Here is a 22,829-nt window from a genome sequence, read left to right on the forward strand (position 1 = left end):
AGAAACCTCATTAAGTGGAGTTACATTATCTGGATCCTTTTTGCTACCATGTACCATTTCTCTTTGATTTATTTAATTAGAACTTTTTGCTATCATGATCAAAACTGATTTTTATCATATAATTGTTTTCATTTATTTCATACCAACATTTTGTTTTACCTACAATTCCATTTATTAATATTATATGATACTAAATATGATCACATAAGCTGTAACACTATTTTAAAAGTGAGCCTCATATTTAAATATGTCTAGGATTAAGAGAAAACATAATATTATATTTTAGATTGCTTTAAAAATGTGACTAAAAGTATAGGTTTTGGTTTAGTATTTTATAATAAAGATACAAATATTATAGGGCTAAAAGTCTTAAGAATCTAATCGAATTTTAAGATTGAGACATCTGTCCATAAATAATTTATGTGTAAAAAGTGAATTTTGCTTTTAATATTTATAAACCCATGCCAGTCACTTTTTGACAAATACAATAAGAAAATGCCAAAAATAAAACTTGGGGTCAAAACTTTTTATGCACATTCAAAATGAGGAAAAATTAGAAAATAGTATTTTTTAAGAAAATAAGGATGAAACCCACAAGAAGAAATAATAACTGAAAAATAAGGTAAAAATTAGAATTAAATAAGAGTAAATTAATCAGAAAATTTCAAATAAACCCAAAAAAAAAACGGATGGTAGATCAGATTCACATGATACCAAATATTCTTATTCACAAAAAAAATTGATGCAATTTTAATTTTAGTTTGGCAGTAAGTGAAGCAATCGAGGAGGACCATAGAATCTGATTAACACACGCAGCGGGGGCATGGATATGAGTCAGCAGGGGACCCATCAGCCATTATATGACATCCACGTGTCGTCCCCAATCCAATTCTGCATCACCGATTTCCTTGAATAAAATATTTAGTCTACAGCGCTTGGCATGAGGCTGTCCTTTCTCTTTCCACGTCATCTGTCATATCCATTCAAACCGTCTAAACCTCCTTTCTCTATATAAAATATTAACAAAGTAATATTATTTATTATTTTTTTCTAATTATGAATGCTAAGTAAGCAAAGTCATTATAATGAGTAAGAATATTTAGGATTTAATGGTGGAAACAGAAGAAAGGGGAAGAGCACAAAAGCAAACAAATGGTAGTGGCTGTGTCTAATCTTTCACGTGCCTTGTTTCCTGGGTTGTCGTCTATACATGCAAATTGCAAGCCTTCTTCCCATCAATTATTATGTTCTGCCTCCACCAAGTAATTAATTATGCTCATTTTCTTTTATTTATGGATGTAAATAAATAAATTTTCATTTTAAATTTATTATAAATAAAAATTTAACTAATAAAATATATAATTTAAATTTAATATATATACTATTTATATATTAAATTATTATTTCATATAACCGGATTGTATGGTTCTGGAATATGGACGTCCGATCCTTATAGACTATCTGAAAATAGAGTGTCAACAATTCACTTCATTTTCAATTAGACATTGCTCTAGCTTCTTTAGAAGTTATTACTTCCTTAGTAGTTCAGTACGTCTGCTCATTACTTATATATTTATTAATTTTAAGTAATAAAATATTAGTTCAAAAGGTATTATTAATTTTTTCTCCTGAACAATTTTATATATTGTATTATATAAAATATCTTGAAGTTAGTAATAAAAATTATAGAATAATACTAGATTCATCCTGAGCTGTGAGATGCATTAAAACTTTGTTTTGAGACTCCTCTTAAGCAAAAAAAAAAAAAAAAGGGAAAAATATGAAAAATTGATTTGGTTGGAAGTCCCCACTGTTCCCTTATTAGGAACATTCAATCAATGAAGCCATATAATAATGAAAATCATGGATAAGGATTCCCATGAATCATTCACCATATTTGTTTATTCAAACACCTTATATAATTTTATTCATGGTTCCACTAACAAAGAAAAATAAATAAAATAAAAAATAAAAATACGAGCGGCTGAAAACTGGCAGTCTATAAAAAGACACGTGGCGGATGCTGCTTTTAACACTTTTTCTCCTCCACCAGCCTGCCTCTGATACATAATTGTTAGCCCACAGAGAAAAAAGAAATGGAAAAAAGTGAGTCTATATAACCCCACCATTCTTCATTTATTGCCATATTCCAAACGCCTGTTTCTTTTATCTGTTAACAGCTCTCTTCGTTTTAACTTACACTTCTTCTTTCTTTTTTTTTTCCTTCTGTTGGGTCCTTGATTAATCGTGTTCCTATCCTATCTTCACTGTTTCCAAAATCTGATTTTAATCTTATCCCGAGGATTTCGGATTTGTTTTGATTTAGAGGCCTAAAACAGCTTCACTATTTATAATCTTTGGATAAGTTTGATTTTTCTTTTATTAGAGTGCAAAAAAGTTATATTCTGTTAAAAGATTTTTGTTTTTGGATAATGGAGGTGTCGGTGATCGGTAGTTCTCAGGCAACCGCGATTTGTAGCAGCAGAAGTGAATTAGCTTGCAAAGAGCTCAGGTTTTATGTTCCTCGGAGAGACAATAGTGTTTGTTTCTTTGATTCATCTAATACTACTAGGTTTAGAAAATCTTCTCTTCGGTTTATTTTAAACGCTGTCCAAACAGAACCTCTCCGGTCAGACAGCAGCAACAACAACCCCTTTGGTGGTCGTCGTGTCTCTTCTTCAAGTCGTTCCAATTTGGTAAAGTTTCTATTTCTCTTTAATTTTTTTGTTCAGTTTGGAGATTTGGGTTTTCTTTGTTTCCTTGCTGTGCCATGAAATTTTATTTCTGAATCTGCTTTTTTAAAATTTTTATTTCATTTTGACTTTTGGAAATGGGAAAAAGGAAGAAAAAATTAAACAAATTTAAAGTGTTATCGAATTTTTTATAATTATAAAGTTCATTGATTACAAAAACTAATAAACAAAGAATCGAACTTTTATGTTCTATCCTAATGTTATTTTTGGTAGTTTCATAAAAGTTATTATCTTTATTTATCTGTACTTTTTGAATGATGAAAGAACCGGTTCTTCTAGTTTAATTTGGTCTTAATCTTTATAAAAAATTTTTGGGAAATTATCGTGTGATGTTAATATAAATTTCTCTTAATAATTGATAATTGACTTTTGCAGGTAGATGTTGTGAGATTATTCGTTGGGCTGCCATTAGACGCAGTTTCTAATTGCAATACGATTAACCATGGGAGAGCAATTGCAGCAGGACTTAAGGCTTTGAAATTATTAGGGGTTGAAGGTGTGGAGATGCCCGTGTGGTGGGGAGTAGCTGAGAAGGAAGCAATGGGGAAGTACGATTGGTCAGGTTACCTTGCTCTTGCAGAGATGGTTCAGAGTGCAGGTCTTAAGCTCCACGTGTCACTCTGCTTCCATGCTAGTAAACAACCTAAGATCCCACTCCCTGATTGGGTGTCTCGAATTGGTGAGTCAGAACCTGGTATTTTCTATACGGACAGGTCAGGGAGTCATTACAGGGAGTGCTTGTCTTTGGCTGTTGATGATCTTCCTGTTCTTGATGGGAAATCACCAATCCAAGTTTATAAGGAATTTTGTGAGAGCTTCAAATCTTCATTCTCTCAGTTCATGGATTCGACAGTCACGGTAAGAAGTCTGTAATTCAGTAAATGTAATGGGACATGGTGTATTAATGTCTTTACTCTATTAATTGCTTATATGGTAACGCTTCTGCAGGGCATCACAGTGGGTCTTGGACCAAATGGTGAGCTACGGTATCCGTCTGATCATCGGTCAGCCAGAAGTAGCAAAATCCTTGGAGTAGGAGAGTTCCAATGTTACGACAATAATATGCTTAACCTTCTTAAGAAGCATGCTGAGGCAACTGGAGATCCTCTATGGGGTTGTGGTGGTCCTCATGATGTGCCTAGTTATGACCAGTTGCCAAACTCAAACAACTTCTTCAAGGACAATGGAGGATCATGGGAGTCTCCATATGGTAATTTCTTCCTTTCCTGGTATGCAGGCCAGCTCTTGACTCATGGAGATAGGATTCTTTCCACTGCCTCTGCTGCTTTTGGTGAAACTAATGTGGCAATTTATGGTAAAATCCCTCTTGTGCACTCTTGGTACAAAACCCGCACTCACCCTGCTGAGCTGACGGCTGGATTCTACAACACAGTCGATAGAGATGGCTATGATGCAATTGCGGAGATGTTTGCAAGGAATTCATGCAAAATGATCTTACCAGGGATGGATCTGTTGGATGAGCATCAGCCACAGCAATCCCTGTCAAGCCCAGAGCTGTTACTTGCGCAAATTAGAACAGCTTGCAGAAAGCATGGGGTTGAAGTTTCTGGGCAGAACTCATTGGTTTCTAAAACTCCCGATCACTTTGAGCGGATAAAGAAAAATGTATCAGGAGAAAATGTGGTGGACTTGTTCACGTATCAAAGAATGGGAGCTGAATTTTTCTCACCAGAGCATTTTCCTTCTTTCACTAACTTTGTCAGAAGGCTTAATGAACAAGAAACGCTGCATGCGGATGATCTTCCCGAGGAAGAAGCAGCAGCAGCTGAATCTCTGCAAACAAGTTCAGAGTCGAGCATTCAAATGCAAGCAGCTTAGTCAGCATGTAGTGGAGATGTGTATGTAAATATGAAGAAATTATTTGAACTGATTATTGTATCAGAACAGATTGTACTATGCAAAGCATATCATAGAGTAGTTGTAATTATGAAATTTTTTGCTTAATAATAAGACATTCTCCCAAAAAGATCCATAAGAAGAAAATCTACAAGCAAAATAGAAGTTGATTGGTCAACAACTATTGTAGTTCTGAATTTTATGAGCAAGCTTAATAAAAATAAGAGAAAGCTCATGTGGGTCTATTTAATATCACTTCGGATTCGGATAAAATTACTCCTACTTGGATTAATCGATAAACTTTTCCTTTCTCTATGATGTACATCTCGTCCTACTTCATCATTAAGTCATGCTTCAACACTACCGATCCAGCTTATAAATTTCATTTCCATGATTTTTTTATGCCAATTCTTATATCATCTTGAGTCCTAATTTCTAAAGGAACAAGAAATGATCGACATACCAATATTGTAAATTTAGATTTGGAATATTAAGGCGTGCCTATATCATTAAAATTAAAAATACCTTCTTATGAAGGCCTTCTATTGGCGGGAAGATAGCAACTAAACTGGACCATCTAGCAATAAGCAACTGAGCATGTAAACTGCATAATATACGAAGATCAGCAGAGTTCTTGTTCTGATCATCCGACAAAATTGCTTAAAATTTTAAGACAGCTCGTTTCCTGGCTGGCTCTATATATGGTCAACTTTGCCTTCCAGCATCCACAACATTTTTAGAACAGGAAATTTTACATGACCACTACAACAATTACAAAATATACAATTATATTATTATGTACAGACAAAGATATACAGATTGATCTCAAAATCACAACACACATGCAGCCGTCTGATGAGCACAATTTCCAATCATAAAAGGGATGCCCATCATCAGCATAATTAACTTGTACTAGTCAATATAAAATATTATTAACCCGAGTATAAGCATCAATTTCAAAGTTTAATGCAACATCAGGTTCTATCAAGATGTAGGCATCAGGCTCAGGAAGATGTTTCCCATCTAATGTTTCATACAGGCTTGACAAACTATCACATAGAAAAATGTGTCTTAAGACTTGATAATTAGAAAATGAGACGAGGGAATCCACTGCTATATGCTGGAATAGATTTCATATTCACAAACATGGGCTCTTGCATTTTTATGCTTGCGGATATGCATATGCACCCGCAAAAGAACACAGCTGCGCTACACAAGATCTCCATTTGTTGTTTATACACAATTCAATATAACGATATCTCTACAAGTTATTAACTCACTACAAATTGGTTCAATCATTCACAAGCAATCTTGGTGTCAAAGCTGCTAAGGCAAATTGCAAATGCTTGGAATGCAGAGATTGGGTACCGATAATCCATGGTAAACAAATCCTTTCCCACTTTCCCAAATTGAAGGATGATCTTCTCATGTTCCGGACCAGGTGGTCCATTTTCTGGAGAAGCAACCAGTTGAAAGTTTTTCACTGAAGCAACCGTCACTCGTCCATGAAAGTTCAGACACCAGCACTGAAGCTGCTCATGCCATCTCGGAGACTTGTTTTTCAGTATTAATGCTCCATCTTTCTGACTGGACAAAGGTCCAGATAAAAAATTCTCCACACAGTTTGATTTTGATCGGAAGAATGGAAGTGATGGAAGGATATCCACACTGTGATGAGCAAACTCAGTCTGTGTGGGGGCTGTCCCGCCAGGTCCAATAGAGGTGGCAGGGATAGCATCCATAACGCACTGCATTCTCCTAGGACCCCTGCTTTTCATATATAATGAATTTCATAAAATTAGATAGCCTCTAGAAAATGAAGCTAAGTGATTTGTTGTGCTACTGCTAGCAGAAAACAGTAGCAGTTCTACATATTTACTAGTGAAGATTGGCACTGAGAGGAAGAAGACAGCAATAAATCCGTCTCTTCTCAAAAGAAAAAAACATACAAGTACATATCACAAAGTCTTACCTGGAACCCAACACATTCAGTTCGTATGACATGTGAGCTATTGGGTAATTGCCAGCAGGGACCCTAGGTGAAACTTGTTTTAAATTTACTAGCCTAGTGGAACGACTTTTCATCATCTTGGCCCCAGCATGAGGTGGCTGTCCATCAAAGACTGTAAACTTGGTTCCCAGAAAATTTGATCTGAGAAAAAGAAAGCAATATTAAAGGTTTTAGCTAAAAAGGCAACCAGAAATTTGAAAAAAGAAAATTCTAATATTCTACGTGGCAGTTACATCATACCTCAGCTTCCCAACATATGTACTGCTCCCTTTTGACATATCATCAGCATCTAGAGAGATGATATAATCTGTGCAGGTGGTGCGTCTACATTTGCGTGCAGCAAGAAGGAGCTTTCCATCGTCAGTTAGTGCTGCATTATGGAACAAAAGAAAGCAAAATGTTCAACTATCTATAATAAGAAAAGAACTAGGAACAAAACAGGTAGTCCCCTCTAAAATCTGGAATTTATTAAACTAACTAGAAAAACCATATAAAAGACAGAAAACAAATGCTGGGACAAAGTGAAACGTGTTTGTCATAATTGTGATTTGATGTATAGGCAATCTCACCATTAGTTAAACTGAGGTACAGGTAGTATGTTTGAGTGGAGCGGCAACGCTTTATGAAGCACTGGAGAAGAAAATCCCTTGGACCAGGCTGCAAACAATGGCCATAAAATATGATAATGCATGTCAAGCAAAATCCAAAACCTAAACCAAGAAGTTAGTTATGAAGTTCAAACTCACAGCCATCAAAATAGTTTCAGATCACAAGAATCCACAACATCATTGAATGAATTAGAAGTTCAATACTATAAGCAGCCCTATATACCTTAGAGCACAAAAACCACATATAATTGTTTTAATGAGAAAATTTAGAAACTGAGAAGAAAGCCTCCACATCAGTCTGCTAAGTTGAAGCTTATAGCAGACATGGACCTGCAGTAGTGAAGCAAGAAGTGGTCCAGAAAGAGCAATTGCAGATTTGTCATGAAAGTTGTTGTTTGAGCAATTTCCCATGTAAACCTCACAACAGTTGGAAATTGTCACACTTGGAAAAGGGTGGTCCCAACGCTCAAGCTCTAGTAATTAGTATTTAGTTGAAATGGTTGAAATCTCCGTCCCGGAAAATGTTGAATAATTAAGCTTCCATAAGCACCACGGCATGATCTAAGGCAGGCAGATATGAATTCCCAAACAACTCTCCCAATCATATACAGATATCATAAACGAGCAATAAGTCAATGCTTATCCATAACCTCTCACAATTTTGATAACAGTAACCACAAATCCGATCTCCAAGGAAAAATCGGGATTGCCCAAAAGAAGAAATTAAAATTCCTTAGACTCCACTCCATAATTAACAGTTCCAGACATGTTGAATTGCAACCATATCAGATAGTCAATTAAAAGAAGCAAACAATGCAAGAACGGTTTCCATCAAGTCTCAAAGGAAAATCTTATACAGATAATCCATCCAACATTCCCAGAATAAGAAACCAATGAATAATGAAGATTTGGTCTTTTAAGAATGAAGAAAACAGCAATAACTCAAAAAGCACCAGGAACAACTGAATTCCCTTTAAACATCCATAATTTCTCAAGTAACAAATAAAACAAACAACTTTTCTTCAATAATTAAATCACCTTTAATTAACCCAAAGTCACTAACTTTACAGCACAAATATATAGAAACTGACTGTACCTGCTTAACAGAGATAGGAAAAGTAAGCTTGCCAGAAATTTCAGGGACTTTAACTAACTCCTTAGTCATATGTCTCCAAGTCCTGCAAACACCAGCACAAGCCACCACACTTTTTCTAGGTGGCCAACTACTCTCTGATGCTTCAATTCTCATTAAAACCTCTCTTAAAAGCTCCTGCGGCATGTTTGCCCAGCATGATATATCCTCTCCAAGCCTGCTCTCCACTGCATGCGGCGGAGCTAAGCCATCCTGCACCACCCTGTGAGACCTTGATCGGATTATCATACTCCTAATGGAAGACATTATTGGTTTATACTCAAAAATGAAAAAAATTCAATCTTTGAAGAGCAATAGTGATTTTTTAAATTATAAAAGATGTTTGAATTGCCATAATCTTTTTAACAGGGATTCTTGGGGTTTCAGAGAGAGAAAGTATTGTTGGTGGAGAGGGGGAAAGTGATGAGTGGGAAAGATAGGAGGGAGTGAATAATCATATGGGTTGTTTTGGTCAAGAATTGTACCACTTATTACTGTAGTTTTAGTACCTTATCCGCTAATTAATATGATGTTTTCTTCATTGTTTTTTCTTTTTCCTCTTTTTTAGAGTAAAAGTTTTCCAAAAAGATTCTATAATAATTTTTAGCATGTTGGAATTGTGCTTGGGTGTTAAGAAGTTAAATTTAATTTCTTTTTAATTGAATAAAATAATTTTATTATATTTTATAAATTATTTTTAAAATAAATTATATGTTCAAAAAGTAGTATTTAAAATTTAAAAAATAAAAGAAATGAAAAGAACAAGTTTAGTCAATGGGCTTTATAAATTCATATATTTCAAAGGATTATTTTAGTTTTCTTAATAAAGAGTAAAAGATTTCTATAAGAAAATAAAGAATAAAAAATTAGCATAATTGAAATACAATCTATATAATTCTTCAAAAAATAATCTATATGAAATGAATTTAATGCTTTTTTTTTTGTAAGATAATAATATTAATCTATCAATTTACTCATGTATCTAGGCATTTTTCTTATAATTTTTCTATTTTTAATTACGAACAATGAAATTTTTTATTCAATAATTTATAGTAATAATAATAAAAAATTCATTGTAGGTATAAGAAAAAATATCAACTTTCTTTAATAGAAAAACTATTAGAGATAAAGTTTTGAAAAATTAAATGCAATCAAAAGGAGAAAAACAAAAAACTTACCCATTCCTTCTATTACAAACTTGCAATTGAAACCATTAGCCTCCACCCACTAATTTAGACTCCAACAAAAGAATGACTTTTGAAATTTTTGTGGTTAGACCTATCTTAAAAGTTCCACCAATAACTCTCAAAAGTAATTGCCAAGTATTTCCCATCTCAATAATTCTCAACTTTATAGTGAAACTTGAAAAAGTTATATTTGGTTTTACAAATAAGATTTAAAATAAAAACTAGAAGCCAATTCATGAGATTCTTTTAATTTAATTACTGTTCATTGAGGTCCAAGTAATGGGTTTATTTATATAAAATTATAAGGTAATAAATGTAGCATTAGAGGTAGTTTGCCTGTTTTGTACCATCTCTTCTTCTTCTTTTTTCTTTCTTTTCCCCCTCTTTTCAAGTGGTTTGGTAGGACTCATAGTGGCTACATACATCTACCTATTTAGTATATGATGAAGCTTAAGGACAAAGGGTCAATTAGCCTCTAAACTTGCATTAAAGGGTTAAATAGACTCGATTTGAACATTTATCAAATAGACCCAAATTTTTTATTTTAGTGCCAATTAACTCCCTAATTTTCAATTGAGGAAAGTGTGTTATACACACTTTAAAAGTATATTAAAATATTAAAATTTTGTATTTGCATTCAAAATAATAATAATAATAATAATAACAATAAGAGGAGAAGTAGGGAGGGCCCACTTTAATAACCTACTAGTAATGTCTAAAAGTGGGCCCCATACCCACACGAGGAGGAGGAAGAAGAATGGAAGATTATCTCTTTATCTTTCTCAGAGTCTCAGTCCATGGGCGGATTCCACAAGCTGGGGGCTATATACTATTTTGTTACTTCATTCATTTTATTTCTTAAATTTTGATCATTGACCTATTAAATAAGAAAACAACTTCCACCTAATCTAATTCCAAAATATAACTTCACAATAATAACCACCCATGTACTAATGTTTCATTAACAAATTATAATATAAATATTTCTTAAATTTATTTATGGGAAAATGCATATGCATATTAAAGATTGTAATCCCTGTGAATTTCAACTTTAATTGCTTTAATTTTTTTAGAAGTAAACACTCATATTTTAGGAGAAGTTTTGCAGAATTTCGATAGAATTTCTTAAACAGTTTAATTTAAGAATCTAAGCCTAAGAAAAATTAAAAATATCTTATTAATTGAGTTATTTTCGTAAATAAATAGTTCATTCATCCAGCCAGCTCCACTCGAGGTGTAGGAGCAGATTACAAAACGCCGTAAAACTGTGATTTAAAGTCATATAATCAACTTCACATATGTCATGTCTAAATTAAATGCAATATTATTATAATTATCATTAGCATTATTATTATTAATTTTATTTGATTAATAATTATTATGATTATAATTATTATTGTTATTTTTTACTATCATATTAATTATTAATTTATTATTATTATTATTATTACATATAATTTTAATATTTACTATACTCGAGGCTATTTAATTTTTATTCTTAATATGTTATTGAATAGTTTATGTTTGCTTGTGATTTATACTCTTTTTAATCATTATTAATGCTATGGTTGTAACTTCGGAATAAGGTGGCAGTAGAACGTGCCACCTGATGAGTTGCATCAAGACCGCGTACGCACCGATATTAATCTGAGACAGATAGTAAAAAAACATTTTTGGGATTTGCTCTGGTCAAGTACAGCTCTCTGGACTGTGAGAATTTGATTGCCAGAGGAAGGTCTATGGTCGAGCACTGCTCTCTGGGCACTGACTTTATTGAGAATCAATTGATCAAGCTGAATTTAAGGACCATGGTTGAGCTTCGCTCTCTGGGTGCTAATCCTATTGGAATAAGAGAGCCAAAATGTTGCTAGTATTAGGGTTAGGGTTATGTTGAAGTGCTCGTCACTTATGAGTTAGAAATTAATATTTTTAAATTATGTTTTGATACTTACTTATTAGTTTGTGATGTACCACATTATTTTATCAACCATTGCACATGGATTTTTATGGTTGTTTTATCTCTGATATATGATTTTAATTCACTCCCGAGACTAACATTCTCAATTCTAAATTTTTCAAGTGACAACTAGGTTCTCCGTCGATATCTTTTCCAGCTCGACTTCCTTTCTCCCTTCGGGCTTATTATAATAAAATCTTACTTTTATATTTAAAATTATTTGAAATTCTAGACGCTCCACAATAGTGTATTTGGTATCTTATATTTTAATTTGGTCTGTTAAAAATTATAGGATGTTTGCTAATAATCCAGCCGGATGATTAATTTAATTATATGCAAATTTGTGAGTAAATCGTTAGGTTGTTTTAGTGGTATATAAGCATGTGCGTATTTATTTGGATCTTTGGCGAATCAGGCTTGCTACGGGTTTCAGTGGTTTTAAACTTACTTATTCTCTAGCACCGGTCACAGGCCTACAAATCGAGGCATTGATAGAAATTATAAGTTATGTAAGCCGAAAATAATTACCATTTTATATTCATTGAGATCATAATAAACTAATACCAGTATTAGTGAATAGTAATAAAAAGATTCAAATTCAAAATTTTATTAATTTAAAAAAATCGATCATATTAATTTTTGGTTGATTGACTTATTATTTTTTTAGATAATGAAACTAATGTTTAACTAGTTGTTTTTCTACGGCGTTGCATGATTGTTATTAAAATTTTGGTTATAAAATCAAATTGATGGATATAATTTAATAAAATTTTAAATATTTAATATTAATTTATAAAATTTTAAAAGATAATAGCAAATTGACTATTTTTAAATATATTTATTTTTTATAATTTTAAATTTTTATTAATACAATAATATAAAAACTGTTAATTAATTAATTTTTACATTATATAAATGAATATATCAAAATAATTGAGATTATTAATTTTTTAGAATTAAAATTTTATCATATAATTAAAAAATTAATTTATTATTAAATATAATATTAAGAATATAAGTTAAGATATTTTTTCTAGAATTAGAATTATTATCTAATTATAAAACTAATTTATTAATTAAATATAATATTAAAATAAAATTAATATGCTATTTTTTAGGATAGAATTAATATATTATCTGATTAGAAAATTATTTTATTAATTAATATAATATTAAAATATAATTATTATACTATTTTTTAGGATAAACTAGTACCATCATCTAATTAGAAAACTATTTTCTTAGTTAATATAATATTAAAATATAACTATTATATTATTTCTTAAGATTAGAATCAGTGTTTAATTAGAAATGTAACTTTTGAATCAATAAACTAATAAAAAAATATAAAATTACGTGTCAAAAGCAAGTACATATATAAAAAATTTTCTATAAATAAAAATTAATTAAAAATATTAAAAAAAAAAATAAATCTCGTAAATTAACATTTATAGATATAAGATTATATGAAATATTGAAAACCCACTTAGACATATCTTTGACTAATATATGTTGTATAACCAGCTGAGATAAAATAAAATTGTATTAGTGAAACGAAATGATTCTACCTTGTTCACTAACCATATGAAATGGATTCTCCCTTATCTCGAATGTGGGTGGGTCTTGTATTGTGTCACAAATTTCTCTCTTATTTTAAAATATTTAAGACATGAAAGTGATTCTTCATGTTGTCAAGATGACAACCCACCAACAAATTAATAAAGATTATGTAACCAAAGTTCCAGGTTTGATGACCCATTCGGTCAATTTTGCTATCCATGCTAGAACATGAATTTGTCCCCCTGTTCCTTTCTGCTTCTTCCTTTTTCTTTTTTTCTAAATCATGGCATATTCTTGAGTAGTTAAAAATCATTCGAAAAGAGGCGCTTGCTGGTTACCAACTGGTTATAAAAATTTTATGTCACATGAACAATATGAGAATAAAAAAAGCCGAAAGCTGCTTCCAACAGGCATGCATCTTCCTTTTTGCTACTTAATAGTTCAATTGATTGAGCAAATGGGCAGTAGGTGCAAGAGAAAAAGGAAAACACTAACTTGGAATCTTGAATTACCTGAAGAATTGACACAACCGTATAATATATATATGTATATATAACAGGAATAGCCATCTCTTAATGCTGGTCATATTTTGTATTAATATTGGTTGATAACGAAAAAAAAGATTCGAATTCTAAATCTCTTAAATTATCACATGTGATAATCACAACCGTATCACTCTTTTAATGGGGAAGGGGTATATAATCTTTTGAATATTATTTGAAGAAAATGACAGTTTCCTTCCATAAGTAATCTTTCATAACAATGTGGGCCAAAGTTGAAAGGTAATTTCGTGGCAAGTGAGGTTGCCAATGCCAGCAGCTTCTTGATTCTTTAGAAACCTACAAAAGAGTAGCGTTCTTGTCGAAGTTATAAGAACCAGGGAATATAAAATAATGGAAAAAATCCTCTCTTGGTCTTGCGTGCATAGAGCACGGCCTGTCATTGTCAGATTAGGATTCCTTTACATTAAGGGAACGAAGAAATATCCATCCCTAATAAACAATGGAATAGTGGCCATGGAAAAGAGCCACATAATCATTTGAAATAGCAGATATTTCTAAGTGGGAAGTAGAAACTGCTCTGTAATTATGGGAGCCTTGAAGATATATGACCAAAACCAAACACAAATAGAATACAATGAGGCTGTCTAAATCTGTTGCTGTCATAAATCTTAATCCACTGCCACTACCACTTTATCTGCAAATGAAGGTATATGCTCAACTGGTCCTGTTCTCTAGAAACTCAATACTTTAATTACTCTTTGAATTGTTGCAACAGGTTGCCCTCCTTACCAAACTTTTATTAGCCACCAGAAAGGTGACATGTCCCATTACTGTTGTTTTCCGCAGTGATAATACTAATCATCAGATATGAATTGCACCTCGCCAGCATATGAAAACACAAAACACCAAAATGAATTTTCATTTCATGTAGATATGCACCAATAAATGGCGAATTATTTAAGCTTTTATGTTACGATTAGTTCAGAAATTTATGGTTTGGTACGTCACAAATTTAAAGAAGGGGTTTCTTTTTCTTTTTCTTTTTGCTCAGGATATGGTTTGGTGCAATACTGAATTGGCAGAAACTGGATAGGAACAAAGTTAGAGACTGAAAAATACGAAATTACAGCTTCACTGACTCTGTAATGTGAATATTTACAGCTGAGCTCTGCCCTCTATCCAAACATGATAGGGGCATATTTTTGCGGAACACAACTGTCCCTCATCCTTTTACGCTGGCCAACTGGGAGATCTTCTTGAAACTTGTTTGAAGTTGGATGATCATACATGAGATCTCATAAAACATCAAATATTCAAAACCATTTTGAATCAAAATGAAAAGGCATTATATAAGTGAGATTTTCTTTATTTCTAGAGAGCACAAAGAGAGTTTTTAGTCTAGGATGATACAGAAGGTTAGAATAAACAATTGAGATGATTTTCCTTTTTCTTTTTCTTTTTTTTTTTTTTCTTTTTTGGTTTCAAAAATGGATCCTAACCTCATGTACTGTACTAAATACACTTGCGCCTAGCCAAAATTCCCACCTGGAAGACTCCTATAAAACAGGGACACTTCCACTTGGTTGCTGTACGGTTCCTAGAGATTGTCCTGCACAACCAAAGATATCACCTTGTAGACAACTCAATTTCTTCTCTCAATACATCAGAAAAAGATGCTCGTACGGCTTTCATATTCAAAAGTAAGAAAAAGAAATAAAAGATTACCTGAGTTGCCTGCAAAAGAATAGGGCTTCGGAATATATTTGGTTCTGAGCAGTCCAACTGGAGCAGGTTGGGGGCTTAGAATGTTATCAACAGCAAACTGACTTGAGAAGTTAGAGGCTGGTATGCATCCTCCTGATTTATCCAAGCATACTTCTGAACTTTGTGAAAGAACTTGATCAGGTTTACATGCATAGGCCCCTCTCTGTTTTGCAAGGAATAATAGTTTCAGTTAGTAGCCCCTAATCAGATAATGTGTAACTACCACAGAAAAAATGCAGAGGTTGCAGTTCTCATGATTAATCCAAAATGGGGATGGAGCCAGCAAAGTTCAGAATTAATAGGCACAAACCTCCTTGTTGAAGAGGTCATCAACTGGCTCGTGCAAACCGCCCTGATGGGGTGAAGCCTGCAACTGGATTGAATTTTCCTGTGATACTTCTGGACTCCTGACATTGCTGCCAAGTCCCTTAGCTGAAGCCGAGTGATACATGCTAGCAATTGCCGACCGGAGGCGATTGTTTCTTTGAGAGTAATAAATTTTTGTAGCTAGGGGAGCTGGTACATCTGATTTAATTGCATCAATATTTATTGAATATCAAGAAAAAGGAAAGCATCTAGAGGCAAGAATAAAAATTAGAATGTTATTAACAAAATTGTCAACAAAGTAATATAGGTAGCTTCTTTTATCTCATCAGTTAATAATTTATATGACATTATTTTAGTTACTTATCCAGTGATTGATTTGCAATCCATAAGAAAATAGTGGCTGTGCAAAAAATGGAAATCTATCAAGAAAAGAAAAGGGGAATATGGAAAGCCACCAGTCCAAGCTCATTCCATTCAGCACCATAGAATGGGATATGCCCAATAAGTTTGTCAATTAAGTATGGGCTTCTGCAAGCAATAATTATCAGTATGGAAAAAGCTTCACTCTTCTTAATTTTTATGTATTTCTCTTTCTATTTCCTTTTCTCATTTTACATATAAGAAGAAAAGGTGTTGAAACCAGGTCTAAAAATGAGAAAAGACTAGTCAATAAAGTTATTGTACAAGTGCAATAGTGCTCAAGCAGATGTCTTTAATGTTATGATGTGTGTGTGTGCACACACGCATGGGTGAGAGAGAGGGAAAGGAGAAGAGAGAATGCTTGGAATGAATAGACTCGTGAATAAAAATATGGCCTTACAGGTAAAAGTATCCTGAGTGCTTATAATCTTTGTTAGGCCAGAAGCTGCTTCTGGATCATTTGATAATGATAGATGTCGACTTGATACACTACAAGGACACAATGAATATGTACCATAAGCATCTTAAATAAAGGATGATTCCGTGACTATAAATAAATGTGTCAGCAAAATATTGTGGTTAACTTTCAGAGAGATTCTAGATTACAATACCACAAGCCAATCAAAATATAAAAGCAGAAACTGTTCCCCCATCAGAATACCTGAGCACCTTGAGGTATAAGTAACGACCTAATGCACATAACTAAATGCTTCATTATCCTCTCCATAAGAAAAAGAGCAATATAAGAGAAATATGAATATCATTCTTTAGTCACTAAAAGCATTCTCCTGTTTAGTTGCTAAGAAATTCAGTGCACATGTTCTCAAACACCCACCCCCAAAGGAACTCTTTAAGCACAATAGTAAATTGATTACATGAATGTGCATAGATGAAAAGTTAACAAAGAGAGAATGTGAGGGATAAGGAACAATGAGGATGATGCAGAATATGTATCCAAAATTCATATAGACAATGATTAAGGTACCTGAAAATATGTGGATAAACATAATTTAAAGCAGTCACATTGCATTAAGAACCAAGAAAGCATACAGTTTAGAGCGTTTTGTTGGAGGTGGCATCACACAGGCCGAATGGTCTGTATTCTCAGGACTCACTCCTTTACCATCAATTATAGATGCCACGTCTATGCAAGCGGGATTTCCTAAATAACATAAAGAAAAGAAAAGCTACATTAAGTTTTTTTTTACAAGCTTACAACATTTCCCAGTTTGTGCCCAAGAAAAAGCATGCATTAAAAGTGTATATTAATCAACTCAATTGAACAACATCAATGCTCCTAAATACTAGTTTACCATATAGCATAGATTAAATTATGATTATATCTCAGGTTTACTAATCCTATTATCAATTAAGAGAGTAATACATGAAAACTATCATTTGAATAAATTGCACATAAATTGATCATCCAACAACAGATGAAAAGGCCCATGATAGTTCCTATTACTACAGAGAAATAAGGCTGAGTTAAGACTCAAGACACGGACAGCTTATGCCAGCCCAATAGAATCTAATCAGCTAAAGATTAGTGAAAAATGGCAAAGTAAGCATAGCACAGAAGTAGAACACAAAAACTTCATAAAGATGCTTGCTGACTTTTGATATAGAAAAAACAAGCCTCCAGAGAGACAGAAAATTAGGAGAGAAAGGAACTTACTCTTTGCATCCATGGAGAAAGAAGATGACATTATAGGTTGTCCATCCAACTGAGATTCTGACCCAGCCAAATAATCAGCATCTGTAGATAAAGGCCTCTCTGTCTCCACAGCTGGGGTAGCTTGGTCTAATATACGTTAAGAAGTATAAGAAAATGCCATCCTGATCAATATGCTAGCCAATAAGAAAGAAAGAAAATATGAATAGCACCCTGTAAAATGATAAATAAAACTCAAAATCTATAACAGATTATTCTAATGTTGAAACAATGCCAAAAACCACTTTCATGGCCCTTTGAAGAACCCTTAGGTAGGTTACAAAAAATACTGAAAAATAAGAAGAAAAACATCTAATGAACAAGAAGCAAGAACTTTTATGACCTTCTGAAGTCAATTAACAAATGAACCAGAAAAAAAAAAAAAATCAAGGATACAGGTATAAGTACTCAATAACTTTCTCCTCTCCTTCCTTGGAGGTTTCCTGTGCCCTATACTACCACCATGCTCCAGCATTGTTTCTTCTGCAGAACTTAACAACCTACAAAGTTCTGGCAAAATAAGGGAGAAAAGAGAAAAAAGAGAAAATAACCCAACTCAGAGCAGTACTAGCACAACCAAAATTGAAGAGCTAGTAAGATTAGGCAAGCGATTGATTCAAGCAAGCACCAATTATAGGCCAGGACACAAATGTGGTCCCCCAAAACAGACATATCTGCATCCTAACAAGGTTTAAAAATTGGACATATATCAGCCAACGCCATCCATACCTCCAACTGTATCTATTTTGGACCAAAAATTAAAAATGTTGAAAAATACTCATCTAATGGACACTGAAAATTAAACTCATCCTAACACTAGATGACATTTAACCAATTAGGCATCATTGGGTTTACTATCAAGTTGAACTTTGAGCCCTATGACCTTTCAATTGCATAAAGAAGGCATCTTGAGTTTACGACGGTTTGGACTTCCAAGTAATTCAAACCATCTTTCATTTGTCTGAATTCATTGATAATAGAAATTAATTGCTTCTTATTCATAAATAGCAATTATGATGCTTACATAAGAGGAGAATATACAACAAGATGGTGTTGTTAACAATAGTATGCATGCTCATGATGACAAAGGCAATGATGATAAGATTATTGATGCCAATCTTTCTGCACTGGTCTTCTGTTATTCTACTCTACCGTACAAAGGCTCATGATGACAATGGCAAAGATGATAGAATTATTGATGCCAATCTTTCTCCATCATTGTTTTACTCTACTCTACTGTCATACATTATGAAACAGTATATCAAATCAAACATATGATGGATAATGATACCACGGACCAATACAGAAGGAATGAACAACTTGTGTCCTGATTCATGCAAAAAAATCATCTGAAATTTTCTCCATGCATGTTCTAATAAATTTAAAATAACAGGCCAAGATCCACATAAGAATCAGTAGCTAAAACAGCAAAAAGAGTTTGAAATAAAATACGTATGGAAGGGAACAATAATAAATATATTAAAAGAAAACCTCAAAACCTGTATGAGTTACAAAGTGACTGGCCTTCACTGGTTTCTTGCAAGCATTACAGCATACCTTCACAATGATATTACAAATAAGATATATTATGTAAATACATGCTTGTGCATGAGATGCACACATGTGAAAATAAACAGGCATACAGAAATATTCCTACGCGATTAAGAGACAAAAACCTGAATCTAATATCCTTGCTAAACAAGCTATGATTAAAATCAAACTACAGTACACCAAAGTTGCCAAACAATAGGTATTAGCTATTGTTCATTTAGGAAAAGGATTAAGCTACATGGATTGCACAGCAGCTTCAGCATACAACAAAAAGAAATAAGTTCCTGGTACTTTTGGTCCAATTCAGTAACAAAGAAAAGGTTCAGCCTCCAAAGAGTAGTCTGCGCTCTAGAGGCATAAGCTATGAGCCACAACAAAAACGCCCACAATCAAATTATAATGCATCTCCTGCTAGTTTTTCTTATTTTACAGATGCTGCATATTGAACAGAGAATCTTCACTTCTTGCAGCATTCTCTGCCCGTCTTCCTAATTACCATATCCATAGAATATAGGAAACTGCATCCAGAAAACTTTTTCCCCTTCACTCTTGACAATTTGCAGCGGGGAAACCCCTAACGAAATTCTTTAGGTGCGCTTCAGCCTTCACCAAATCAACATTCCAACTACATGCCCTCAATTTGTTTGAACTGATTAGCTTCAGTTTCTTTTACAGTTCTTAGGCTTTTAGCTAATCCAACTTCTTTAGGAAAGGAGCTGTTTACTGAGGCATCCTTAACAAAAGTAAGATAAGAGATTATAGTAAAGAACATAGACATATCTTACCTAAAGGAAGAAACTATGAGTAGAATGTAAATATACTTTATCCTTGTATGAGCAGTATACCTATCATGGGCCTGATTTAGAGAAAAATCTGTTTTCCCTCCTAGTTTTTGAACTATCATCACCACAAACCAATTTCAAGGAGCAAAAGGATTAAGTGTCCTCAACGATCCATGAGATGCAATATAACTAAGCTAAATAGAAAAAAAAAGGTAAAGAAAGATAGAGTTTCAACAAAAGGAACACATATAGTTAATATCACCACTGACTTAAGGAAGTTAATAGCCTTGCGGAACCTTACCAGATCCAAAGGGTCAGTCATAGGTTTCAAACCATAAACATGCATATCTGCAAAAGAAATAATCAAGCAGCTAAAAAATGAACACTGTATAATTAACTATGAGAATTGCAGATTTCATTTGTATCTTAGGATTCGAACACTATAACATAATAATGTGCAGTCGAACATTATATCTGTGTAGTTGAACTTGTAATTCTTATGACTAGGGCCGTGTCAGCACGCTTTGACAGCTAGTCTTGGACCCTGAATCTCTCGAATATTATAATTCCTTTGACTAGAGCCATATAAGGGCCCGCCCTTTAATTAAACTCTATGCAAAATTAAGGGGGTAAGAATATTACCATCTTCATCAAGCAAGTTTGCTTCATCAGCCTCATGAAATTCTCTGTAGATACATTGGGCAGCTAACTTTTGTTGGCCAACTTCCTCTGCAAAATTACAGAACTAATATGAATCCAAAACTGAAAGAAGCCATAAGATTGCTATAAATTATTAAATTCATCCATTGATTCAAAATTTTGATATCTTATATGTATGATAGTCTCATTTGATACCTCGGATGGTTTGTGATAAACTTGCTGCAGCTAAAATCCTGGCCATAACCGCCATTCTACCACTTCCTAGCGAGCATACCATTGATACTAACAAAATGCAATATCTGTACACAGCAACTGGCAGTAATCAACCAGATAATGACTTGTCTCCACCTGCATTGCCATAAAAACAATTCAACCACAATCCTGCCCACTAAAGTTAATATTAATATTAAATTTGAAATCAAAACCCTAAGGCCGCATTCTTAATAATTTTATTTTAGGAAGAAAAAAAAGAAGAGAAGCGCCTAACAAATAATCAAGCATTCAAAAAATCAAGCATGAAAGCAATTAAAATTCAAAAAAAAATCACCTCGAATCTGTATAAAGATATATCACCTAAAATTCAAATCTGCAAAGAAAAATAGTGGATCCCAGTGCAATGCAGGTAAAGGAATGATGTCGACGAGAAATGAGAGTGTAGATGAAGAAACCCTAGAAATTTGAGGAAAATAATTTAATTTATTTACAATTGCCAAACACGATATTTGTGGATTGTTCTTGTTCTTCTTCTCTCTCCTCCAGCAGAGGAGAGAGGAAGAGGTGGCAGGTTGCTTGGGAAAAGCTAAAAATGGTGATTCTATTTTGGGCAAGCTTGGGTTGGGTTCTCGCCTCGAGTGCGTTACTGTGTGTTTGGGTGTGCGCTTTCTTTAAGAAAATTATATATAATTTTCATTTTATGCCATTTCATTTTTTTAAACATCTCATTTCAATTTTCAACTATTGTTGTTGCGAGAGGATTTTTATTGCACGTAAAAACTCTTTATTTTTAGGAATTATATTATAATAATATTTTATTTTTAATTATATATCAAATAGAGTGTTAAAAATCAAATTAATTTTTTATATAAAATAATAAATTCATTCTCAATTTTATATTTAATAAATAATTTTTAATAATTTTTATTTTTCTATTTATAAAAGTTAAAAAACTTTATAACTATAAATATTAATACAAATAAAAATAAAATATATATAATTTATTGAATTTATATAAAATATCTTAATTACGAGCCTTAATAAGTCTGCAAAGTTCTTGAAATAACTCATAACTTGATTTCTCACTGTTGTAAAACATAAGAATAGGCGCAACATAAGCAATTTAAAGCCTCGTTTTAATCCTCACTTAATGCCTATTTGTGTGAGAATCAAAAAGTTCCTAACATGTTGGCAATGGATATGAATTATGAATTAAACTCCTTTAATTCAATGTTAATTCTCTAATATAACTTAATCCATTTTCATAGATAAAGATTGTCATCTAGCAATGCATCACGACCATCCAAATATGTAGAAATGATTAAAGTGTTTTAATCAACCTTTACAGTGAACGATCTTACAAAGTAATTCAATCAATTCATTGTACTTTTATCTCGATTGATTCATAGAGCATGAATGTAAGGGTCAACTCTATAACTGAACCAATCATATTTTTTCTTGATAAGTGCATATAATATATTGAATAAGATCTATAAAACACTTTTATAATCTTCATTTATACAACCCTGGTCAAAGATTTACATGTTAAAACATATCAAGAATCATCAAGAAAATGTCACATGACATATTACCTTAGGCAATGAATTATTTATTGATAACTTATTATCTTCATATAACTCTTACTATACCCATATGATTGTCTCTTGAGCGCTCCACGAAATATCCTGGCTTAGTTTTCTTTTCATGCTTATTTACAGGGCTGATTTCCTGGGTATCAAGGAGAAACAAAAGGCTCATATGAGATGACTTTGAAAAACAGACTTACAGGTTCTGCACCTAGCACTTCTACTTCCTTTGACCGAGCTGTTTATA

At 32.9% G+C, this 22,829-nt stretch overlaps 3 protein-coding genes across 7 annotated transcripts; 1 reads left to right on the plus strand and 2 right to left on the minus strand.

Annotated features, from left to right (window-relative positions):
- Window positions 1-2,132: 2,132 nt before the first annotated feature.
- On the plus strand, window positions 2,133-4,740 carry LOC8262385 (inactive beta-amylase 9). Its single transcript, XM_002516819.4, has 3 exons — window positions 2,133-2,696; window positions 3,129-3,611; window positions 3,702-4,740. The coding sequence occupies exons 1-3, from the start codon at window positions 2,433-2,435 to the stop codon at window positions 4,590-4,592; spliced, it is 1,638 nt and encodes a 545-aa protein (XP_002516865.1). The 5' UTR covers window positions 2,133-2,432; the 3' UTR covers window positions 4,593-4,740.
- Window positions 4,741-5,716: 976 nt separating this feature from the next.
- LOC8262384 (tubby-like F-box protein 3) lies at window positions 5,717-8,876 on the minus strand. Its single transcript, XM_002516818.4, has 5 exons — window positions 8,326-8,876; window positions 7,191-7,278; window positions 6,862-6,991; window positions 6,583-6,762; window positions 5,717-6,377 (listed from the first exon to the last, which is right to left on the minus strand). Exons 1-5 carry the CDS (start codon window positions 8,626-8,628, stop codon window positions 5,906-5,908), a joined length of 1,173 nt encoding a protein of 390 aa, XP_002516864.1. The 5' UTR covers window positions 8,629-8,876; the 3' UTR covers window positions 5,717-5,905.
- A 6,037-nt stretch (window positions 8,877-14,913) lies between these two features.
- Window positions 14,914-21,672, minus strand: LOC8262383. 5 transcript variants are annotated; one of them, XM_025156947.2, is made up of 12 exons: window positions 21,331-21,672; window positions 20,979-21,131; window positions 20,766-20,852; window positions 20,425-20,471; window positions 19,290-19,347; window positions 18,187-18,300; window positions 17,755-17,880; window positions 17,130-17,241; window positions 16,480-16,568; window positions 15,643-15,848; window positions 15,294-15,495; window positions 14,914-15,177 (listed from the first exon to the last, which is right to left on the minus strand). In XM_025156947.2, the coding sequence occupies exons 2-12, from the start codon at window positions 21,058-21,060 to the stop codon at window positions 15,125-15,127; spliced, it is 1,176 nt and encodes a 391-aa protein (XP_025012715.1). In that variant the 5' UTR covers window positions 21,061-21,131; window positions 21,331-21,672; the 3' UTR covers window positions 14,914-15,124. The 5 variants fall into 5 exon arrangements, with proteins under 5 accessions (XP_025012715.1, XP_015573375.1, XP_015573374.1 ...); XM_015717889.3 differs by having other exon boundaries at window positions 15,643-15,857; window positions 21,357-21,671; XM_015717888.3 differs by having other exon boundaries at window positions 15,643-15,857; window positions 21,331-21,671.
- Window positions 21,673-22,829: the final 1,157 nt, after the last annotated feature.

This window comes from Ricinus communis, chromosome 9, assembly GCF_019578655.1.
Source record: "Ricinus communis isolate WT05 ecotype wild-type chromosome 9, ASM1957865v1, whole genome shotgun sequence".
Taxonomy (NCBI): domain Eukaryota; kingdom Viridiplantae; phylum Streptophyta; class Magnoliopsida; order Malpighiales; family Euphorbiaceae; genus Ricinus; species Ricinus communis.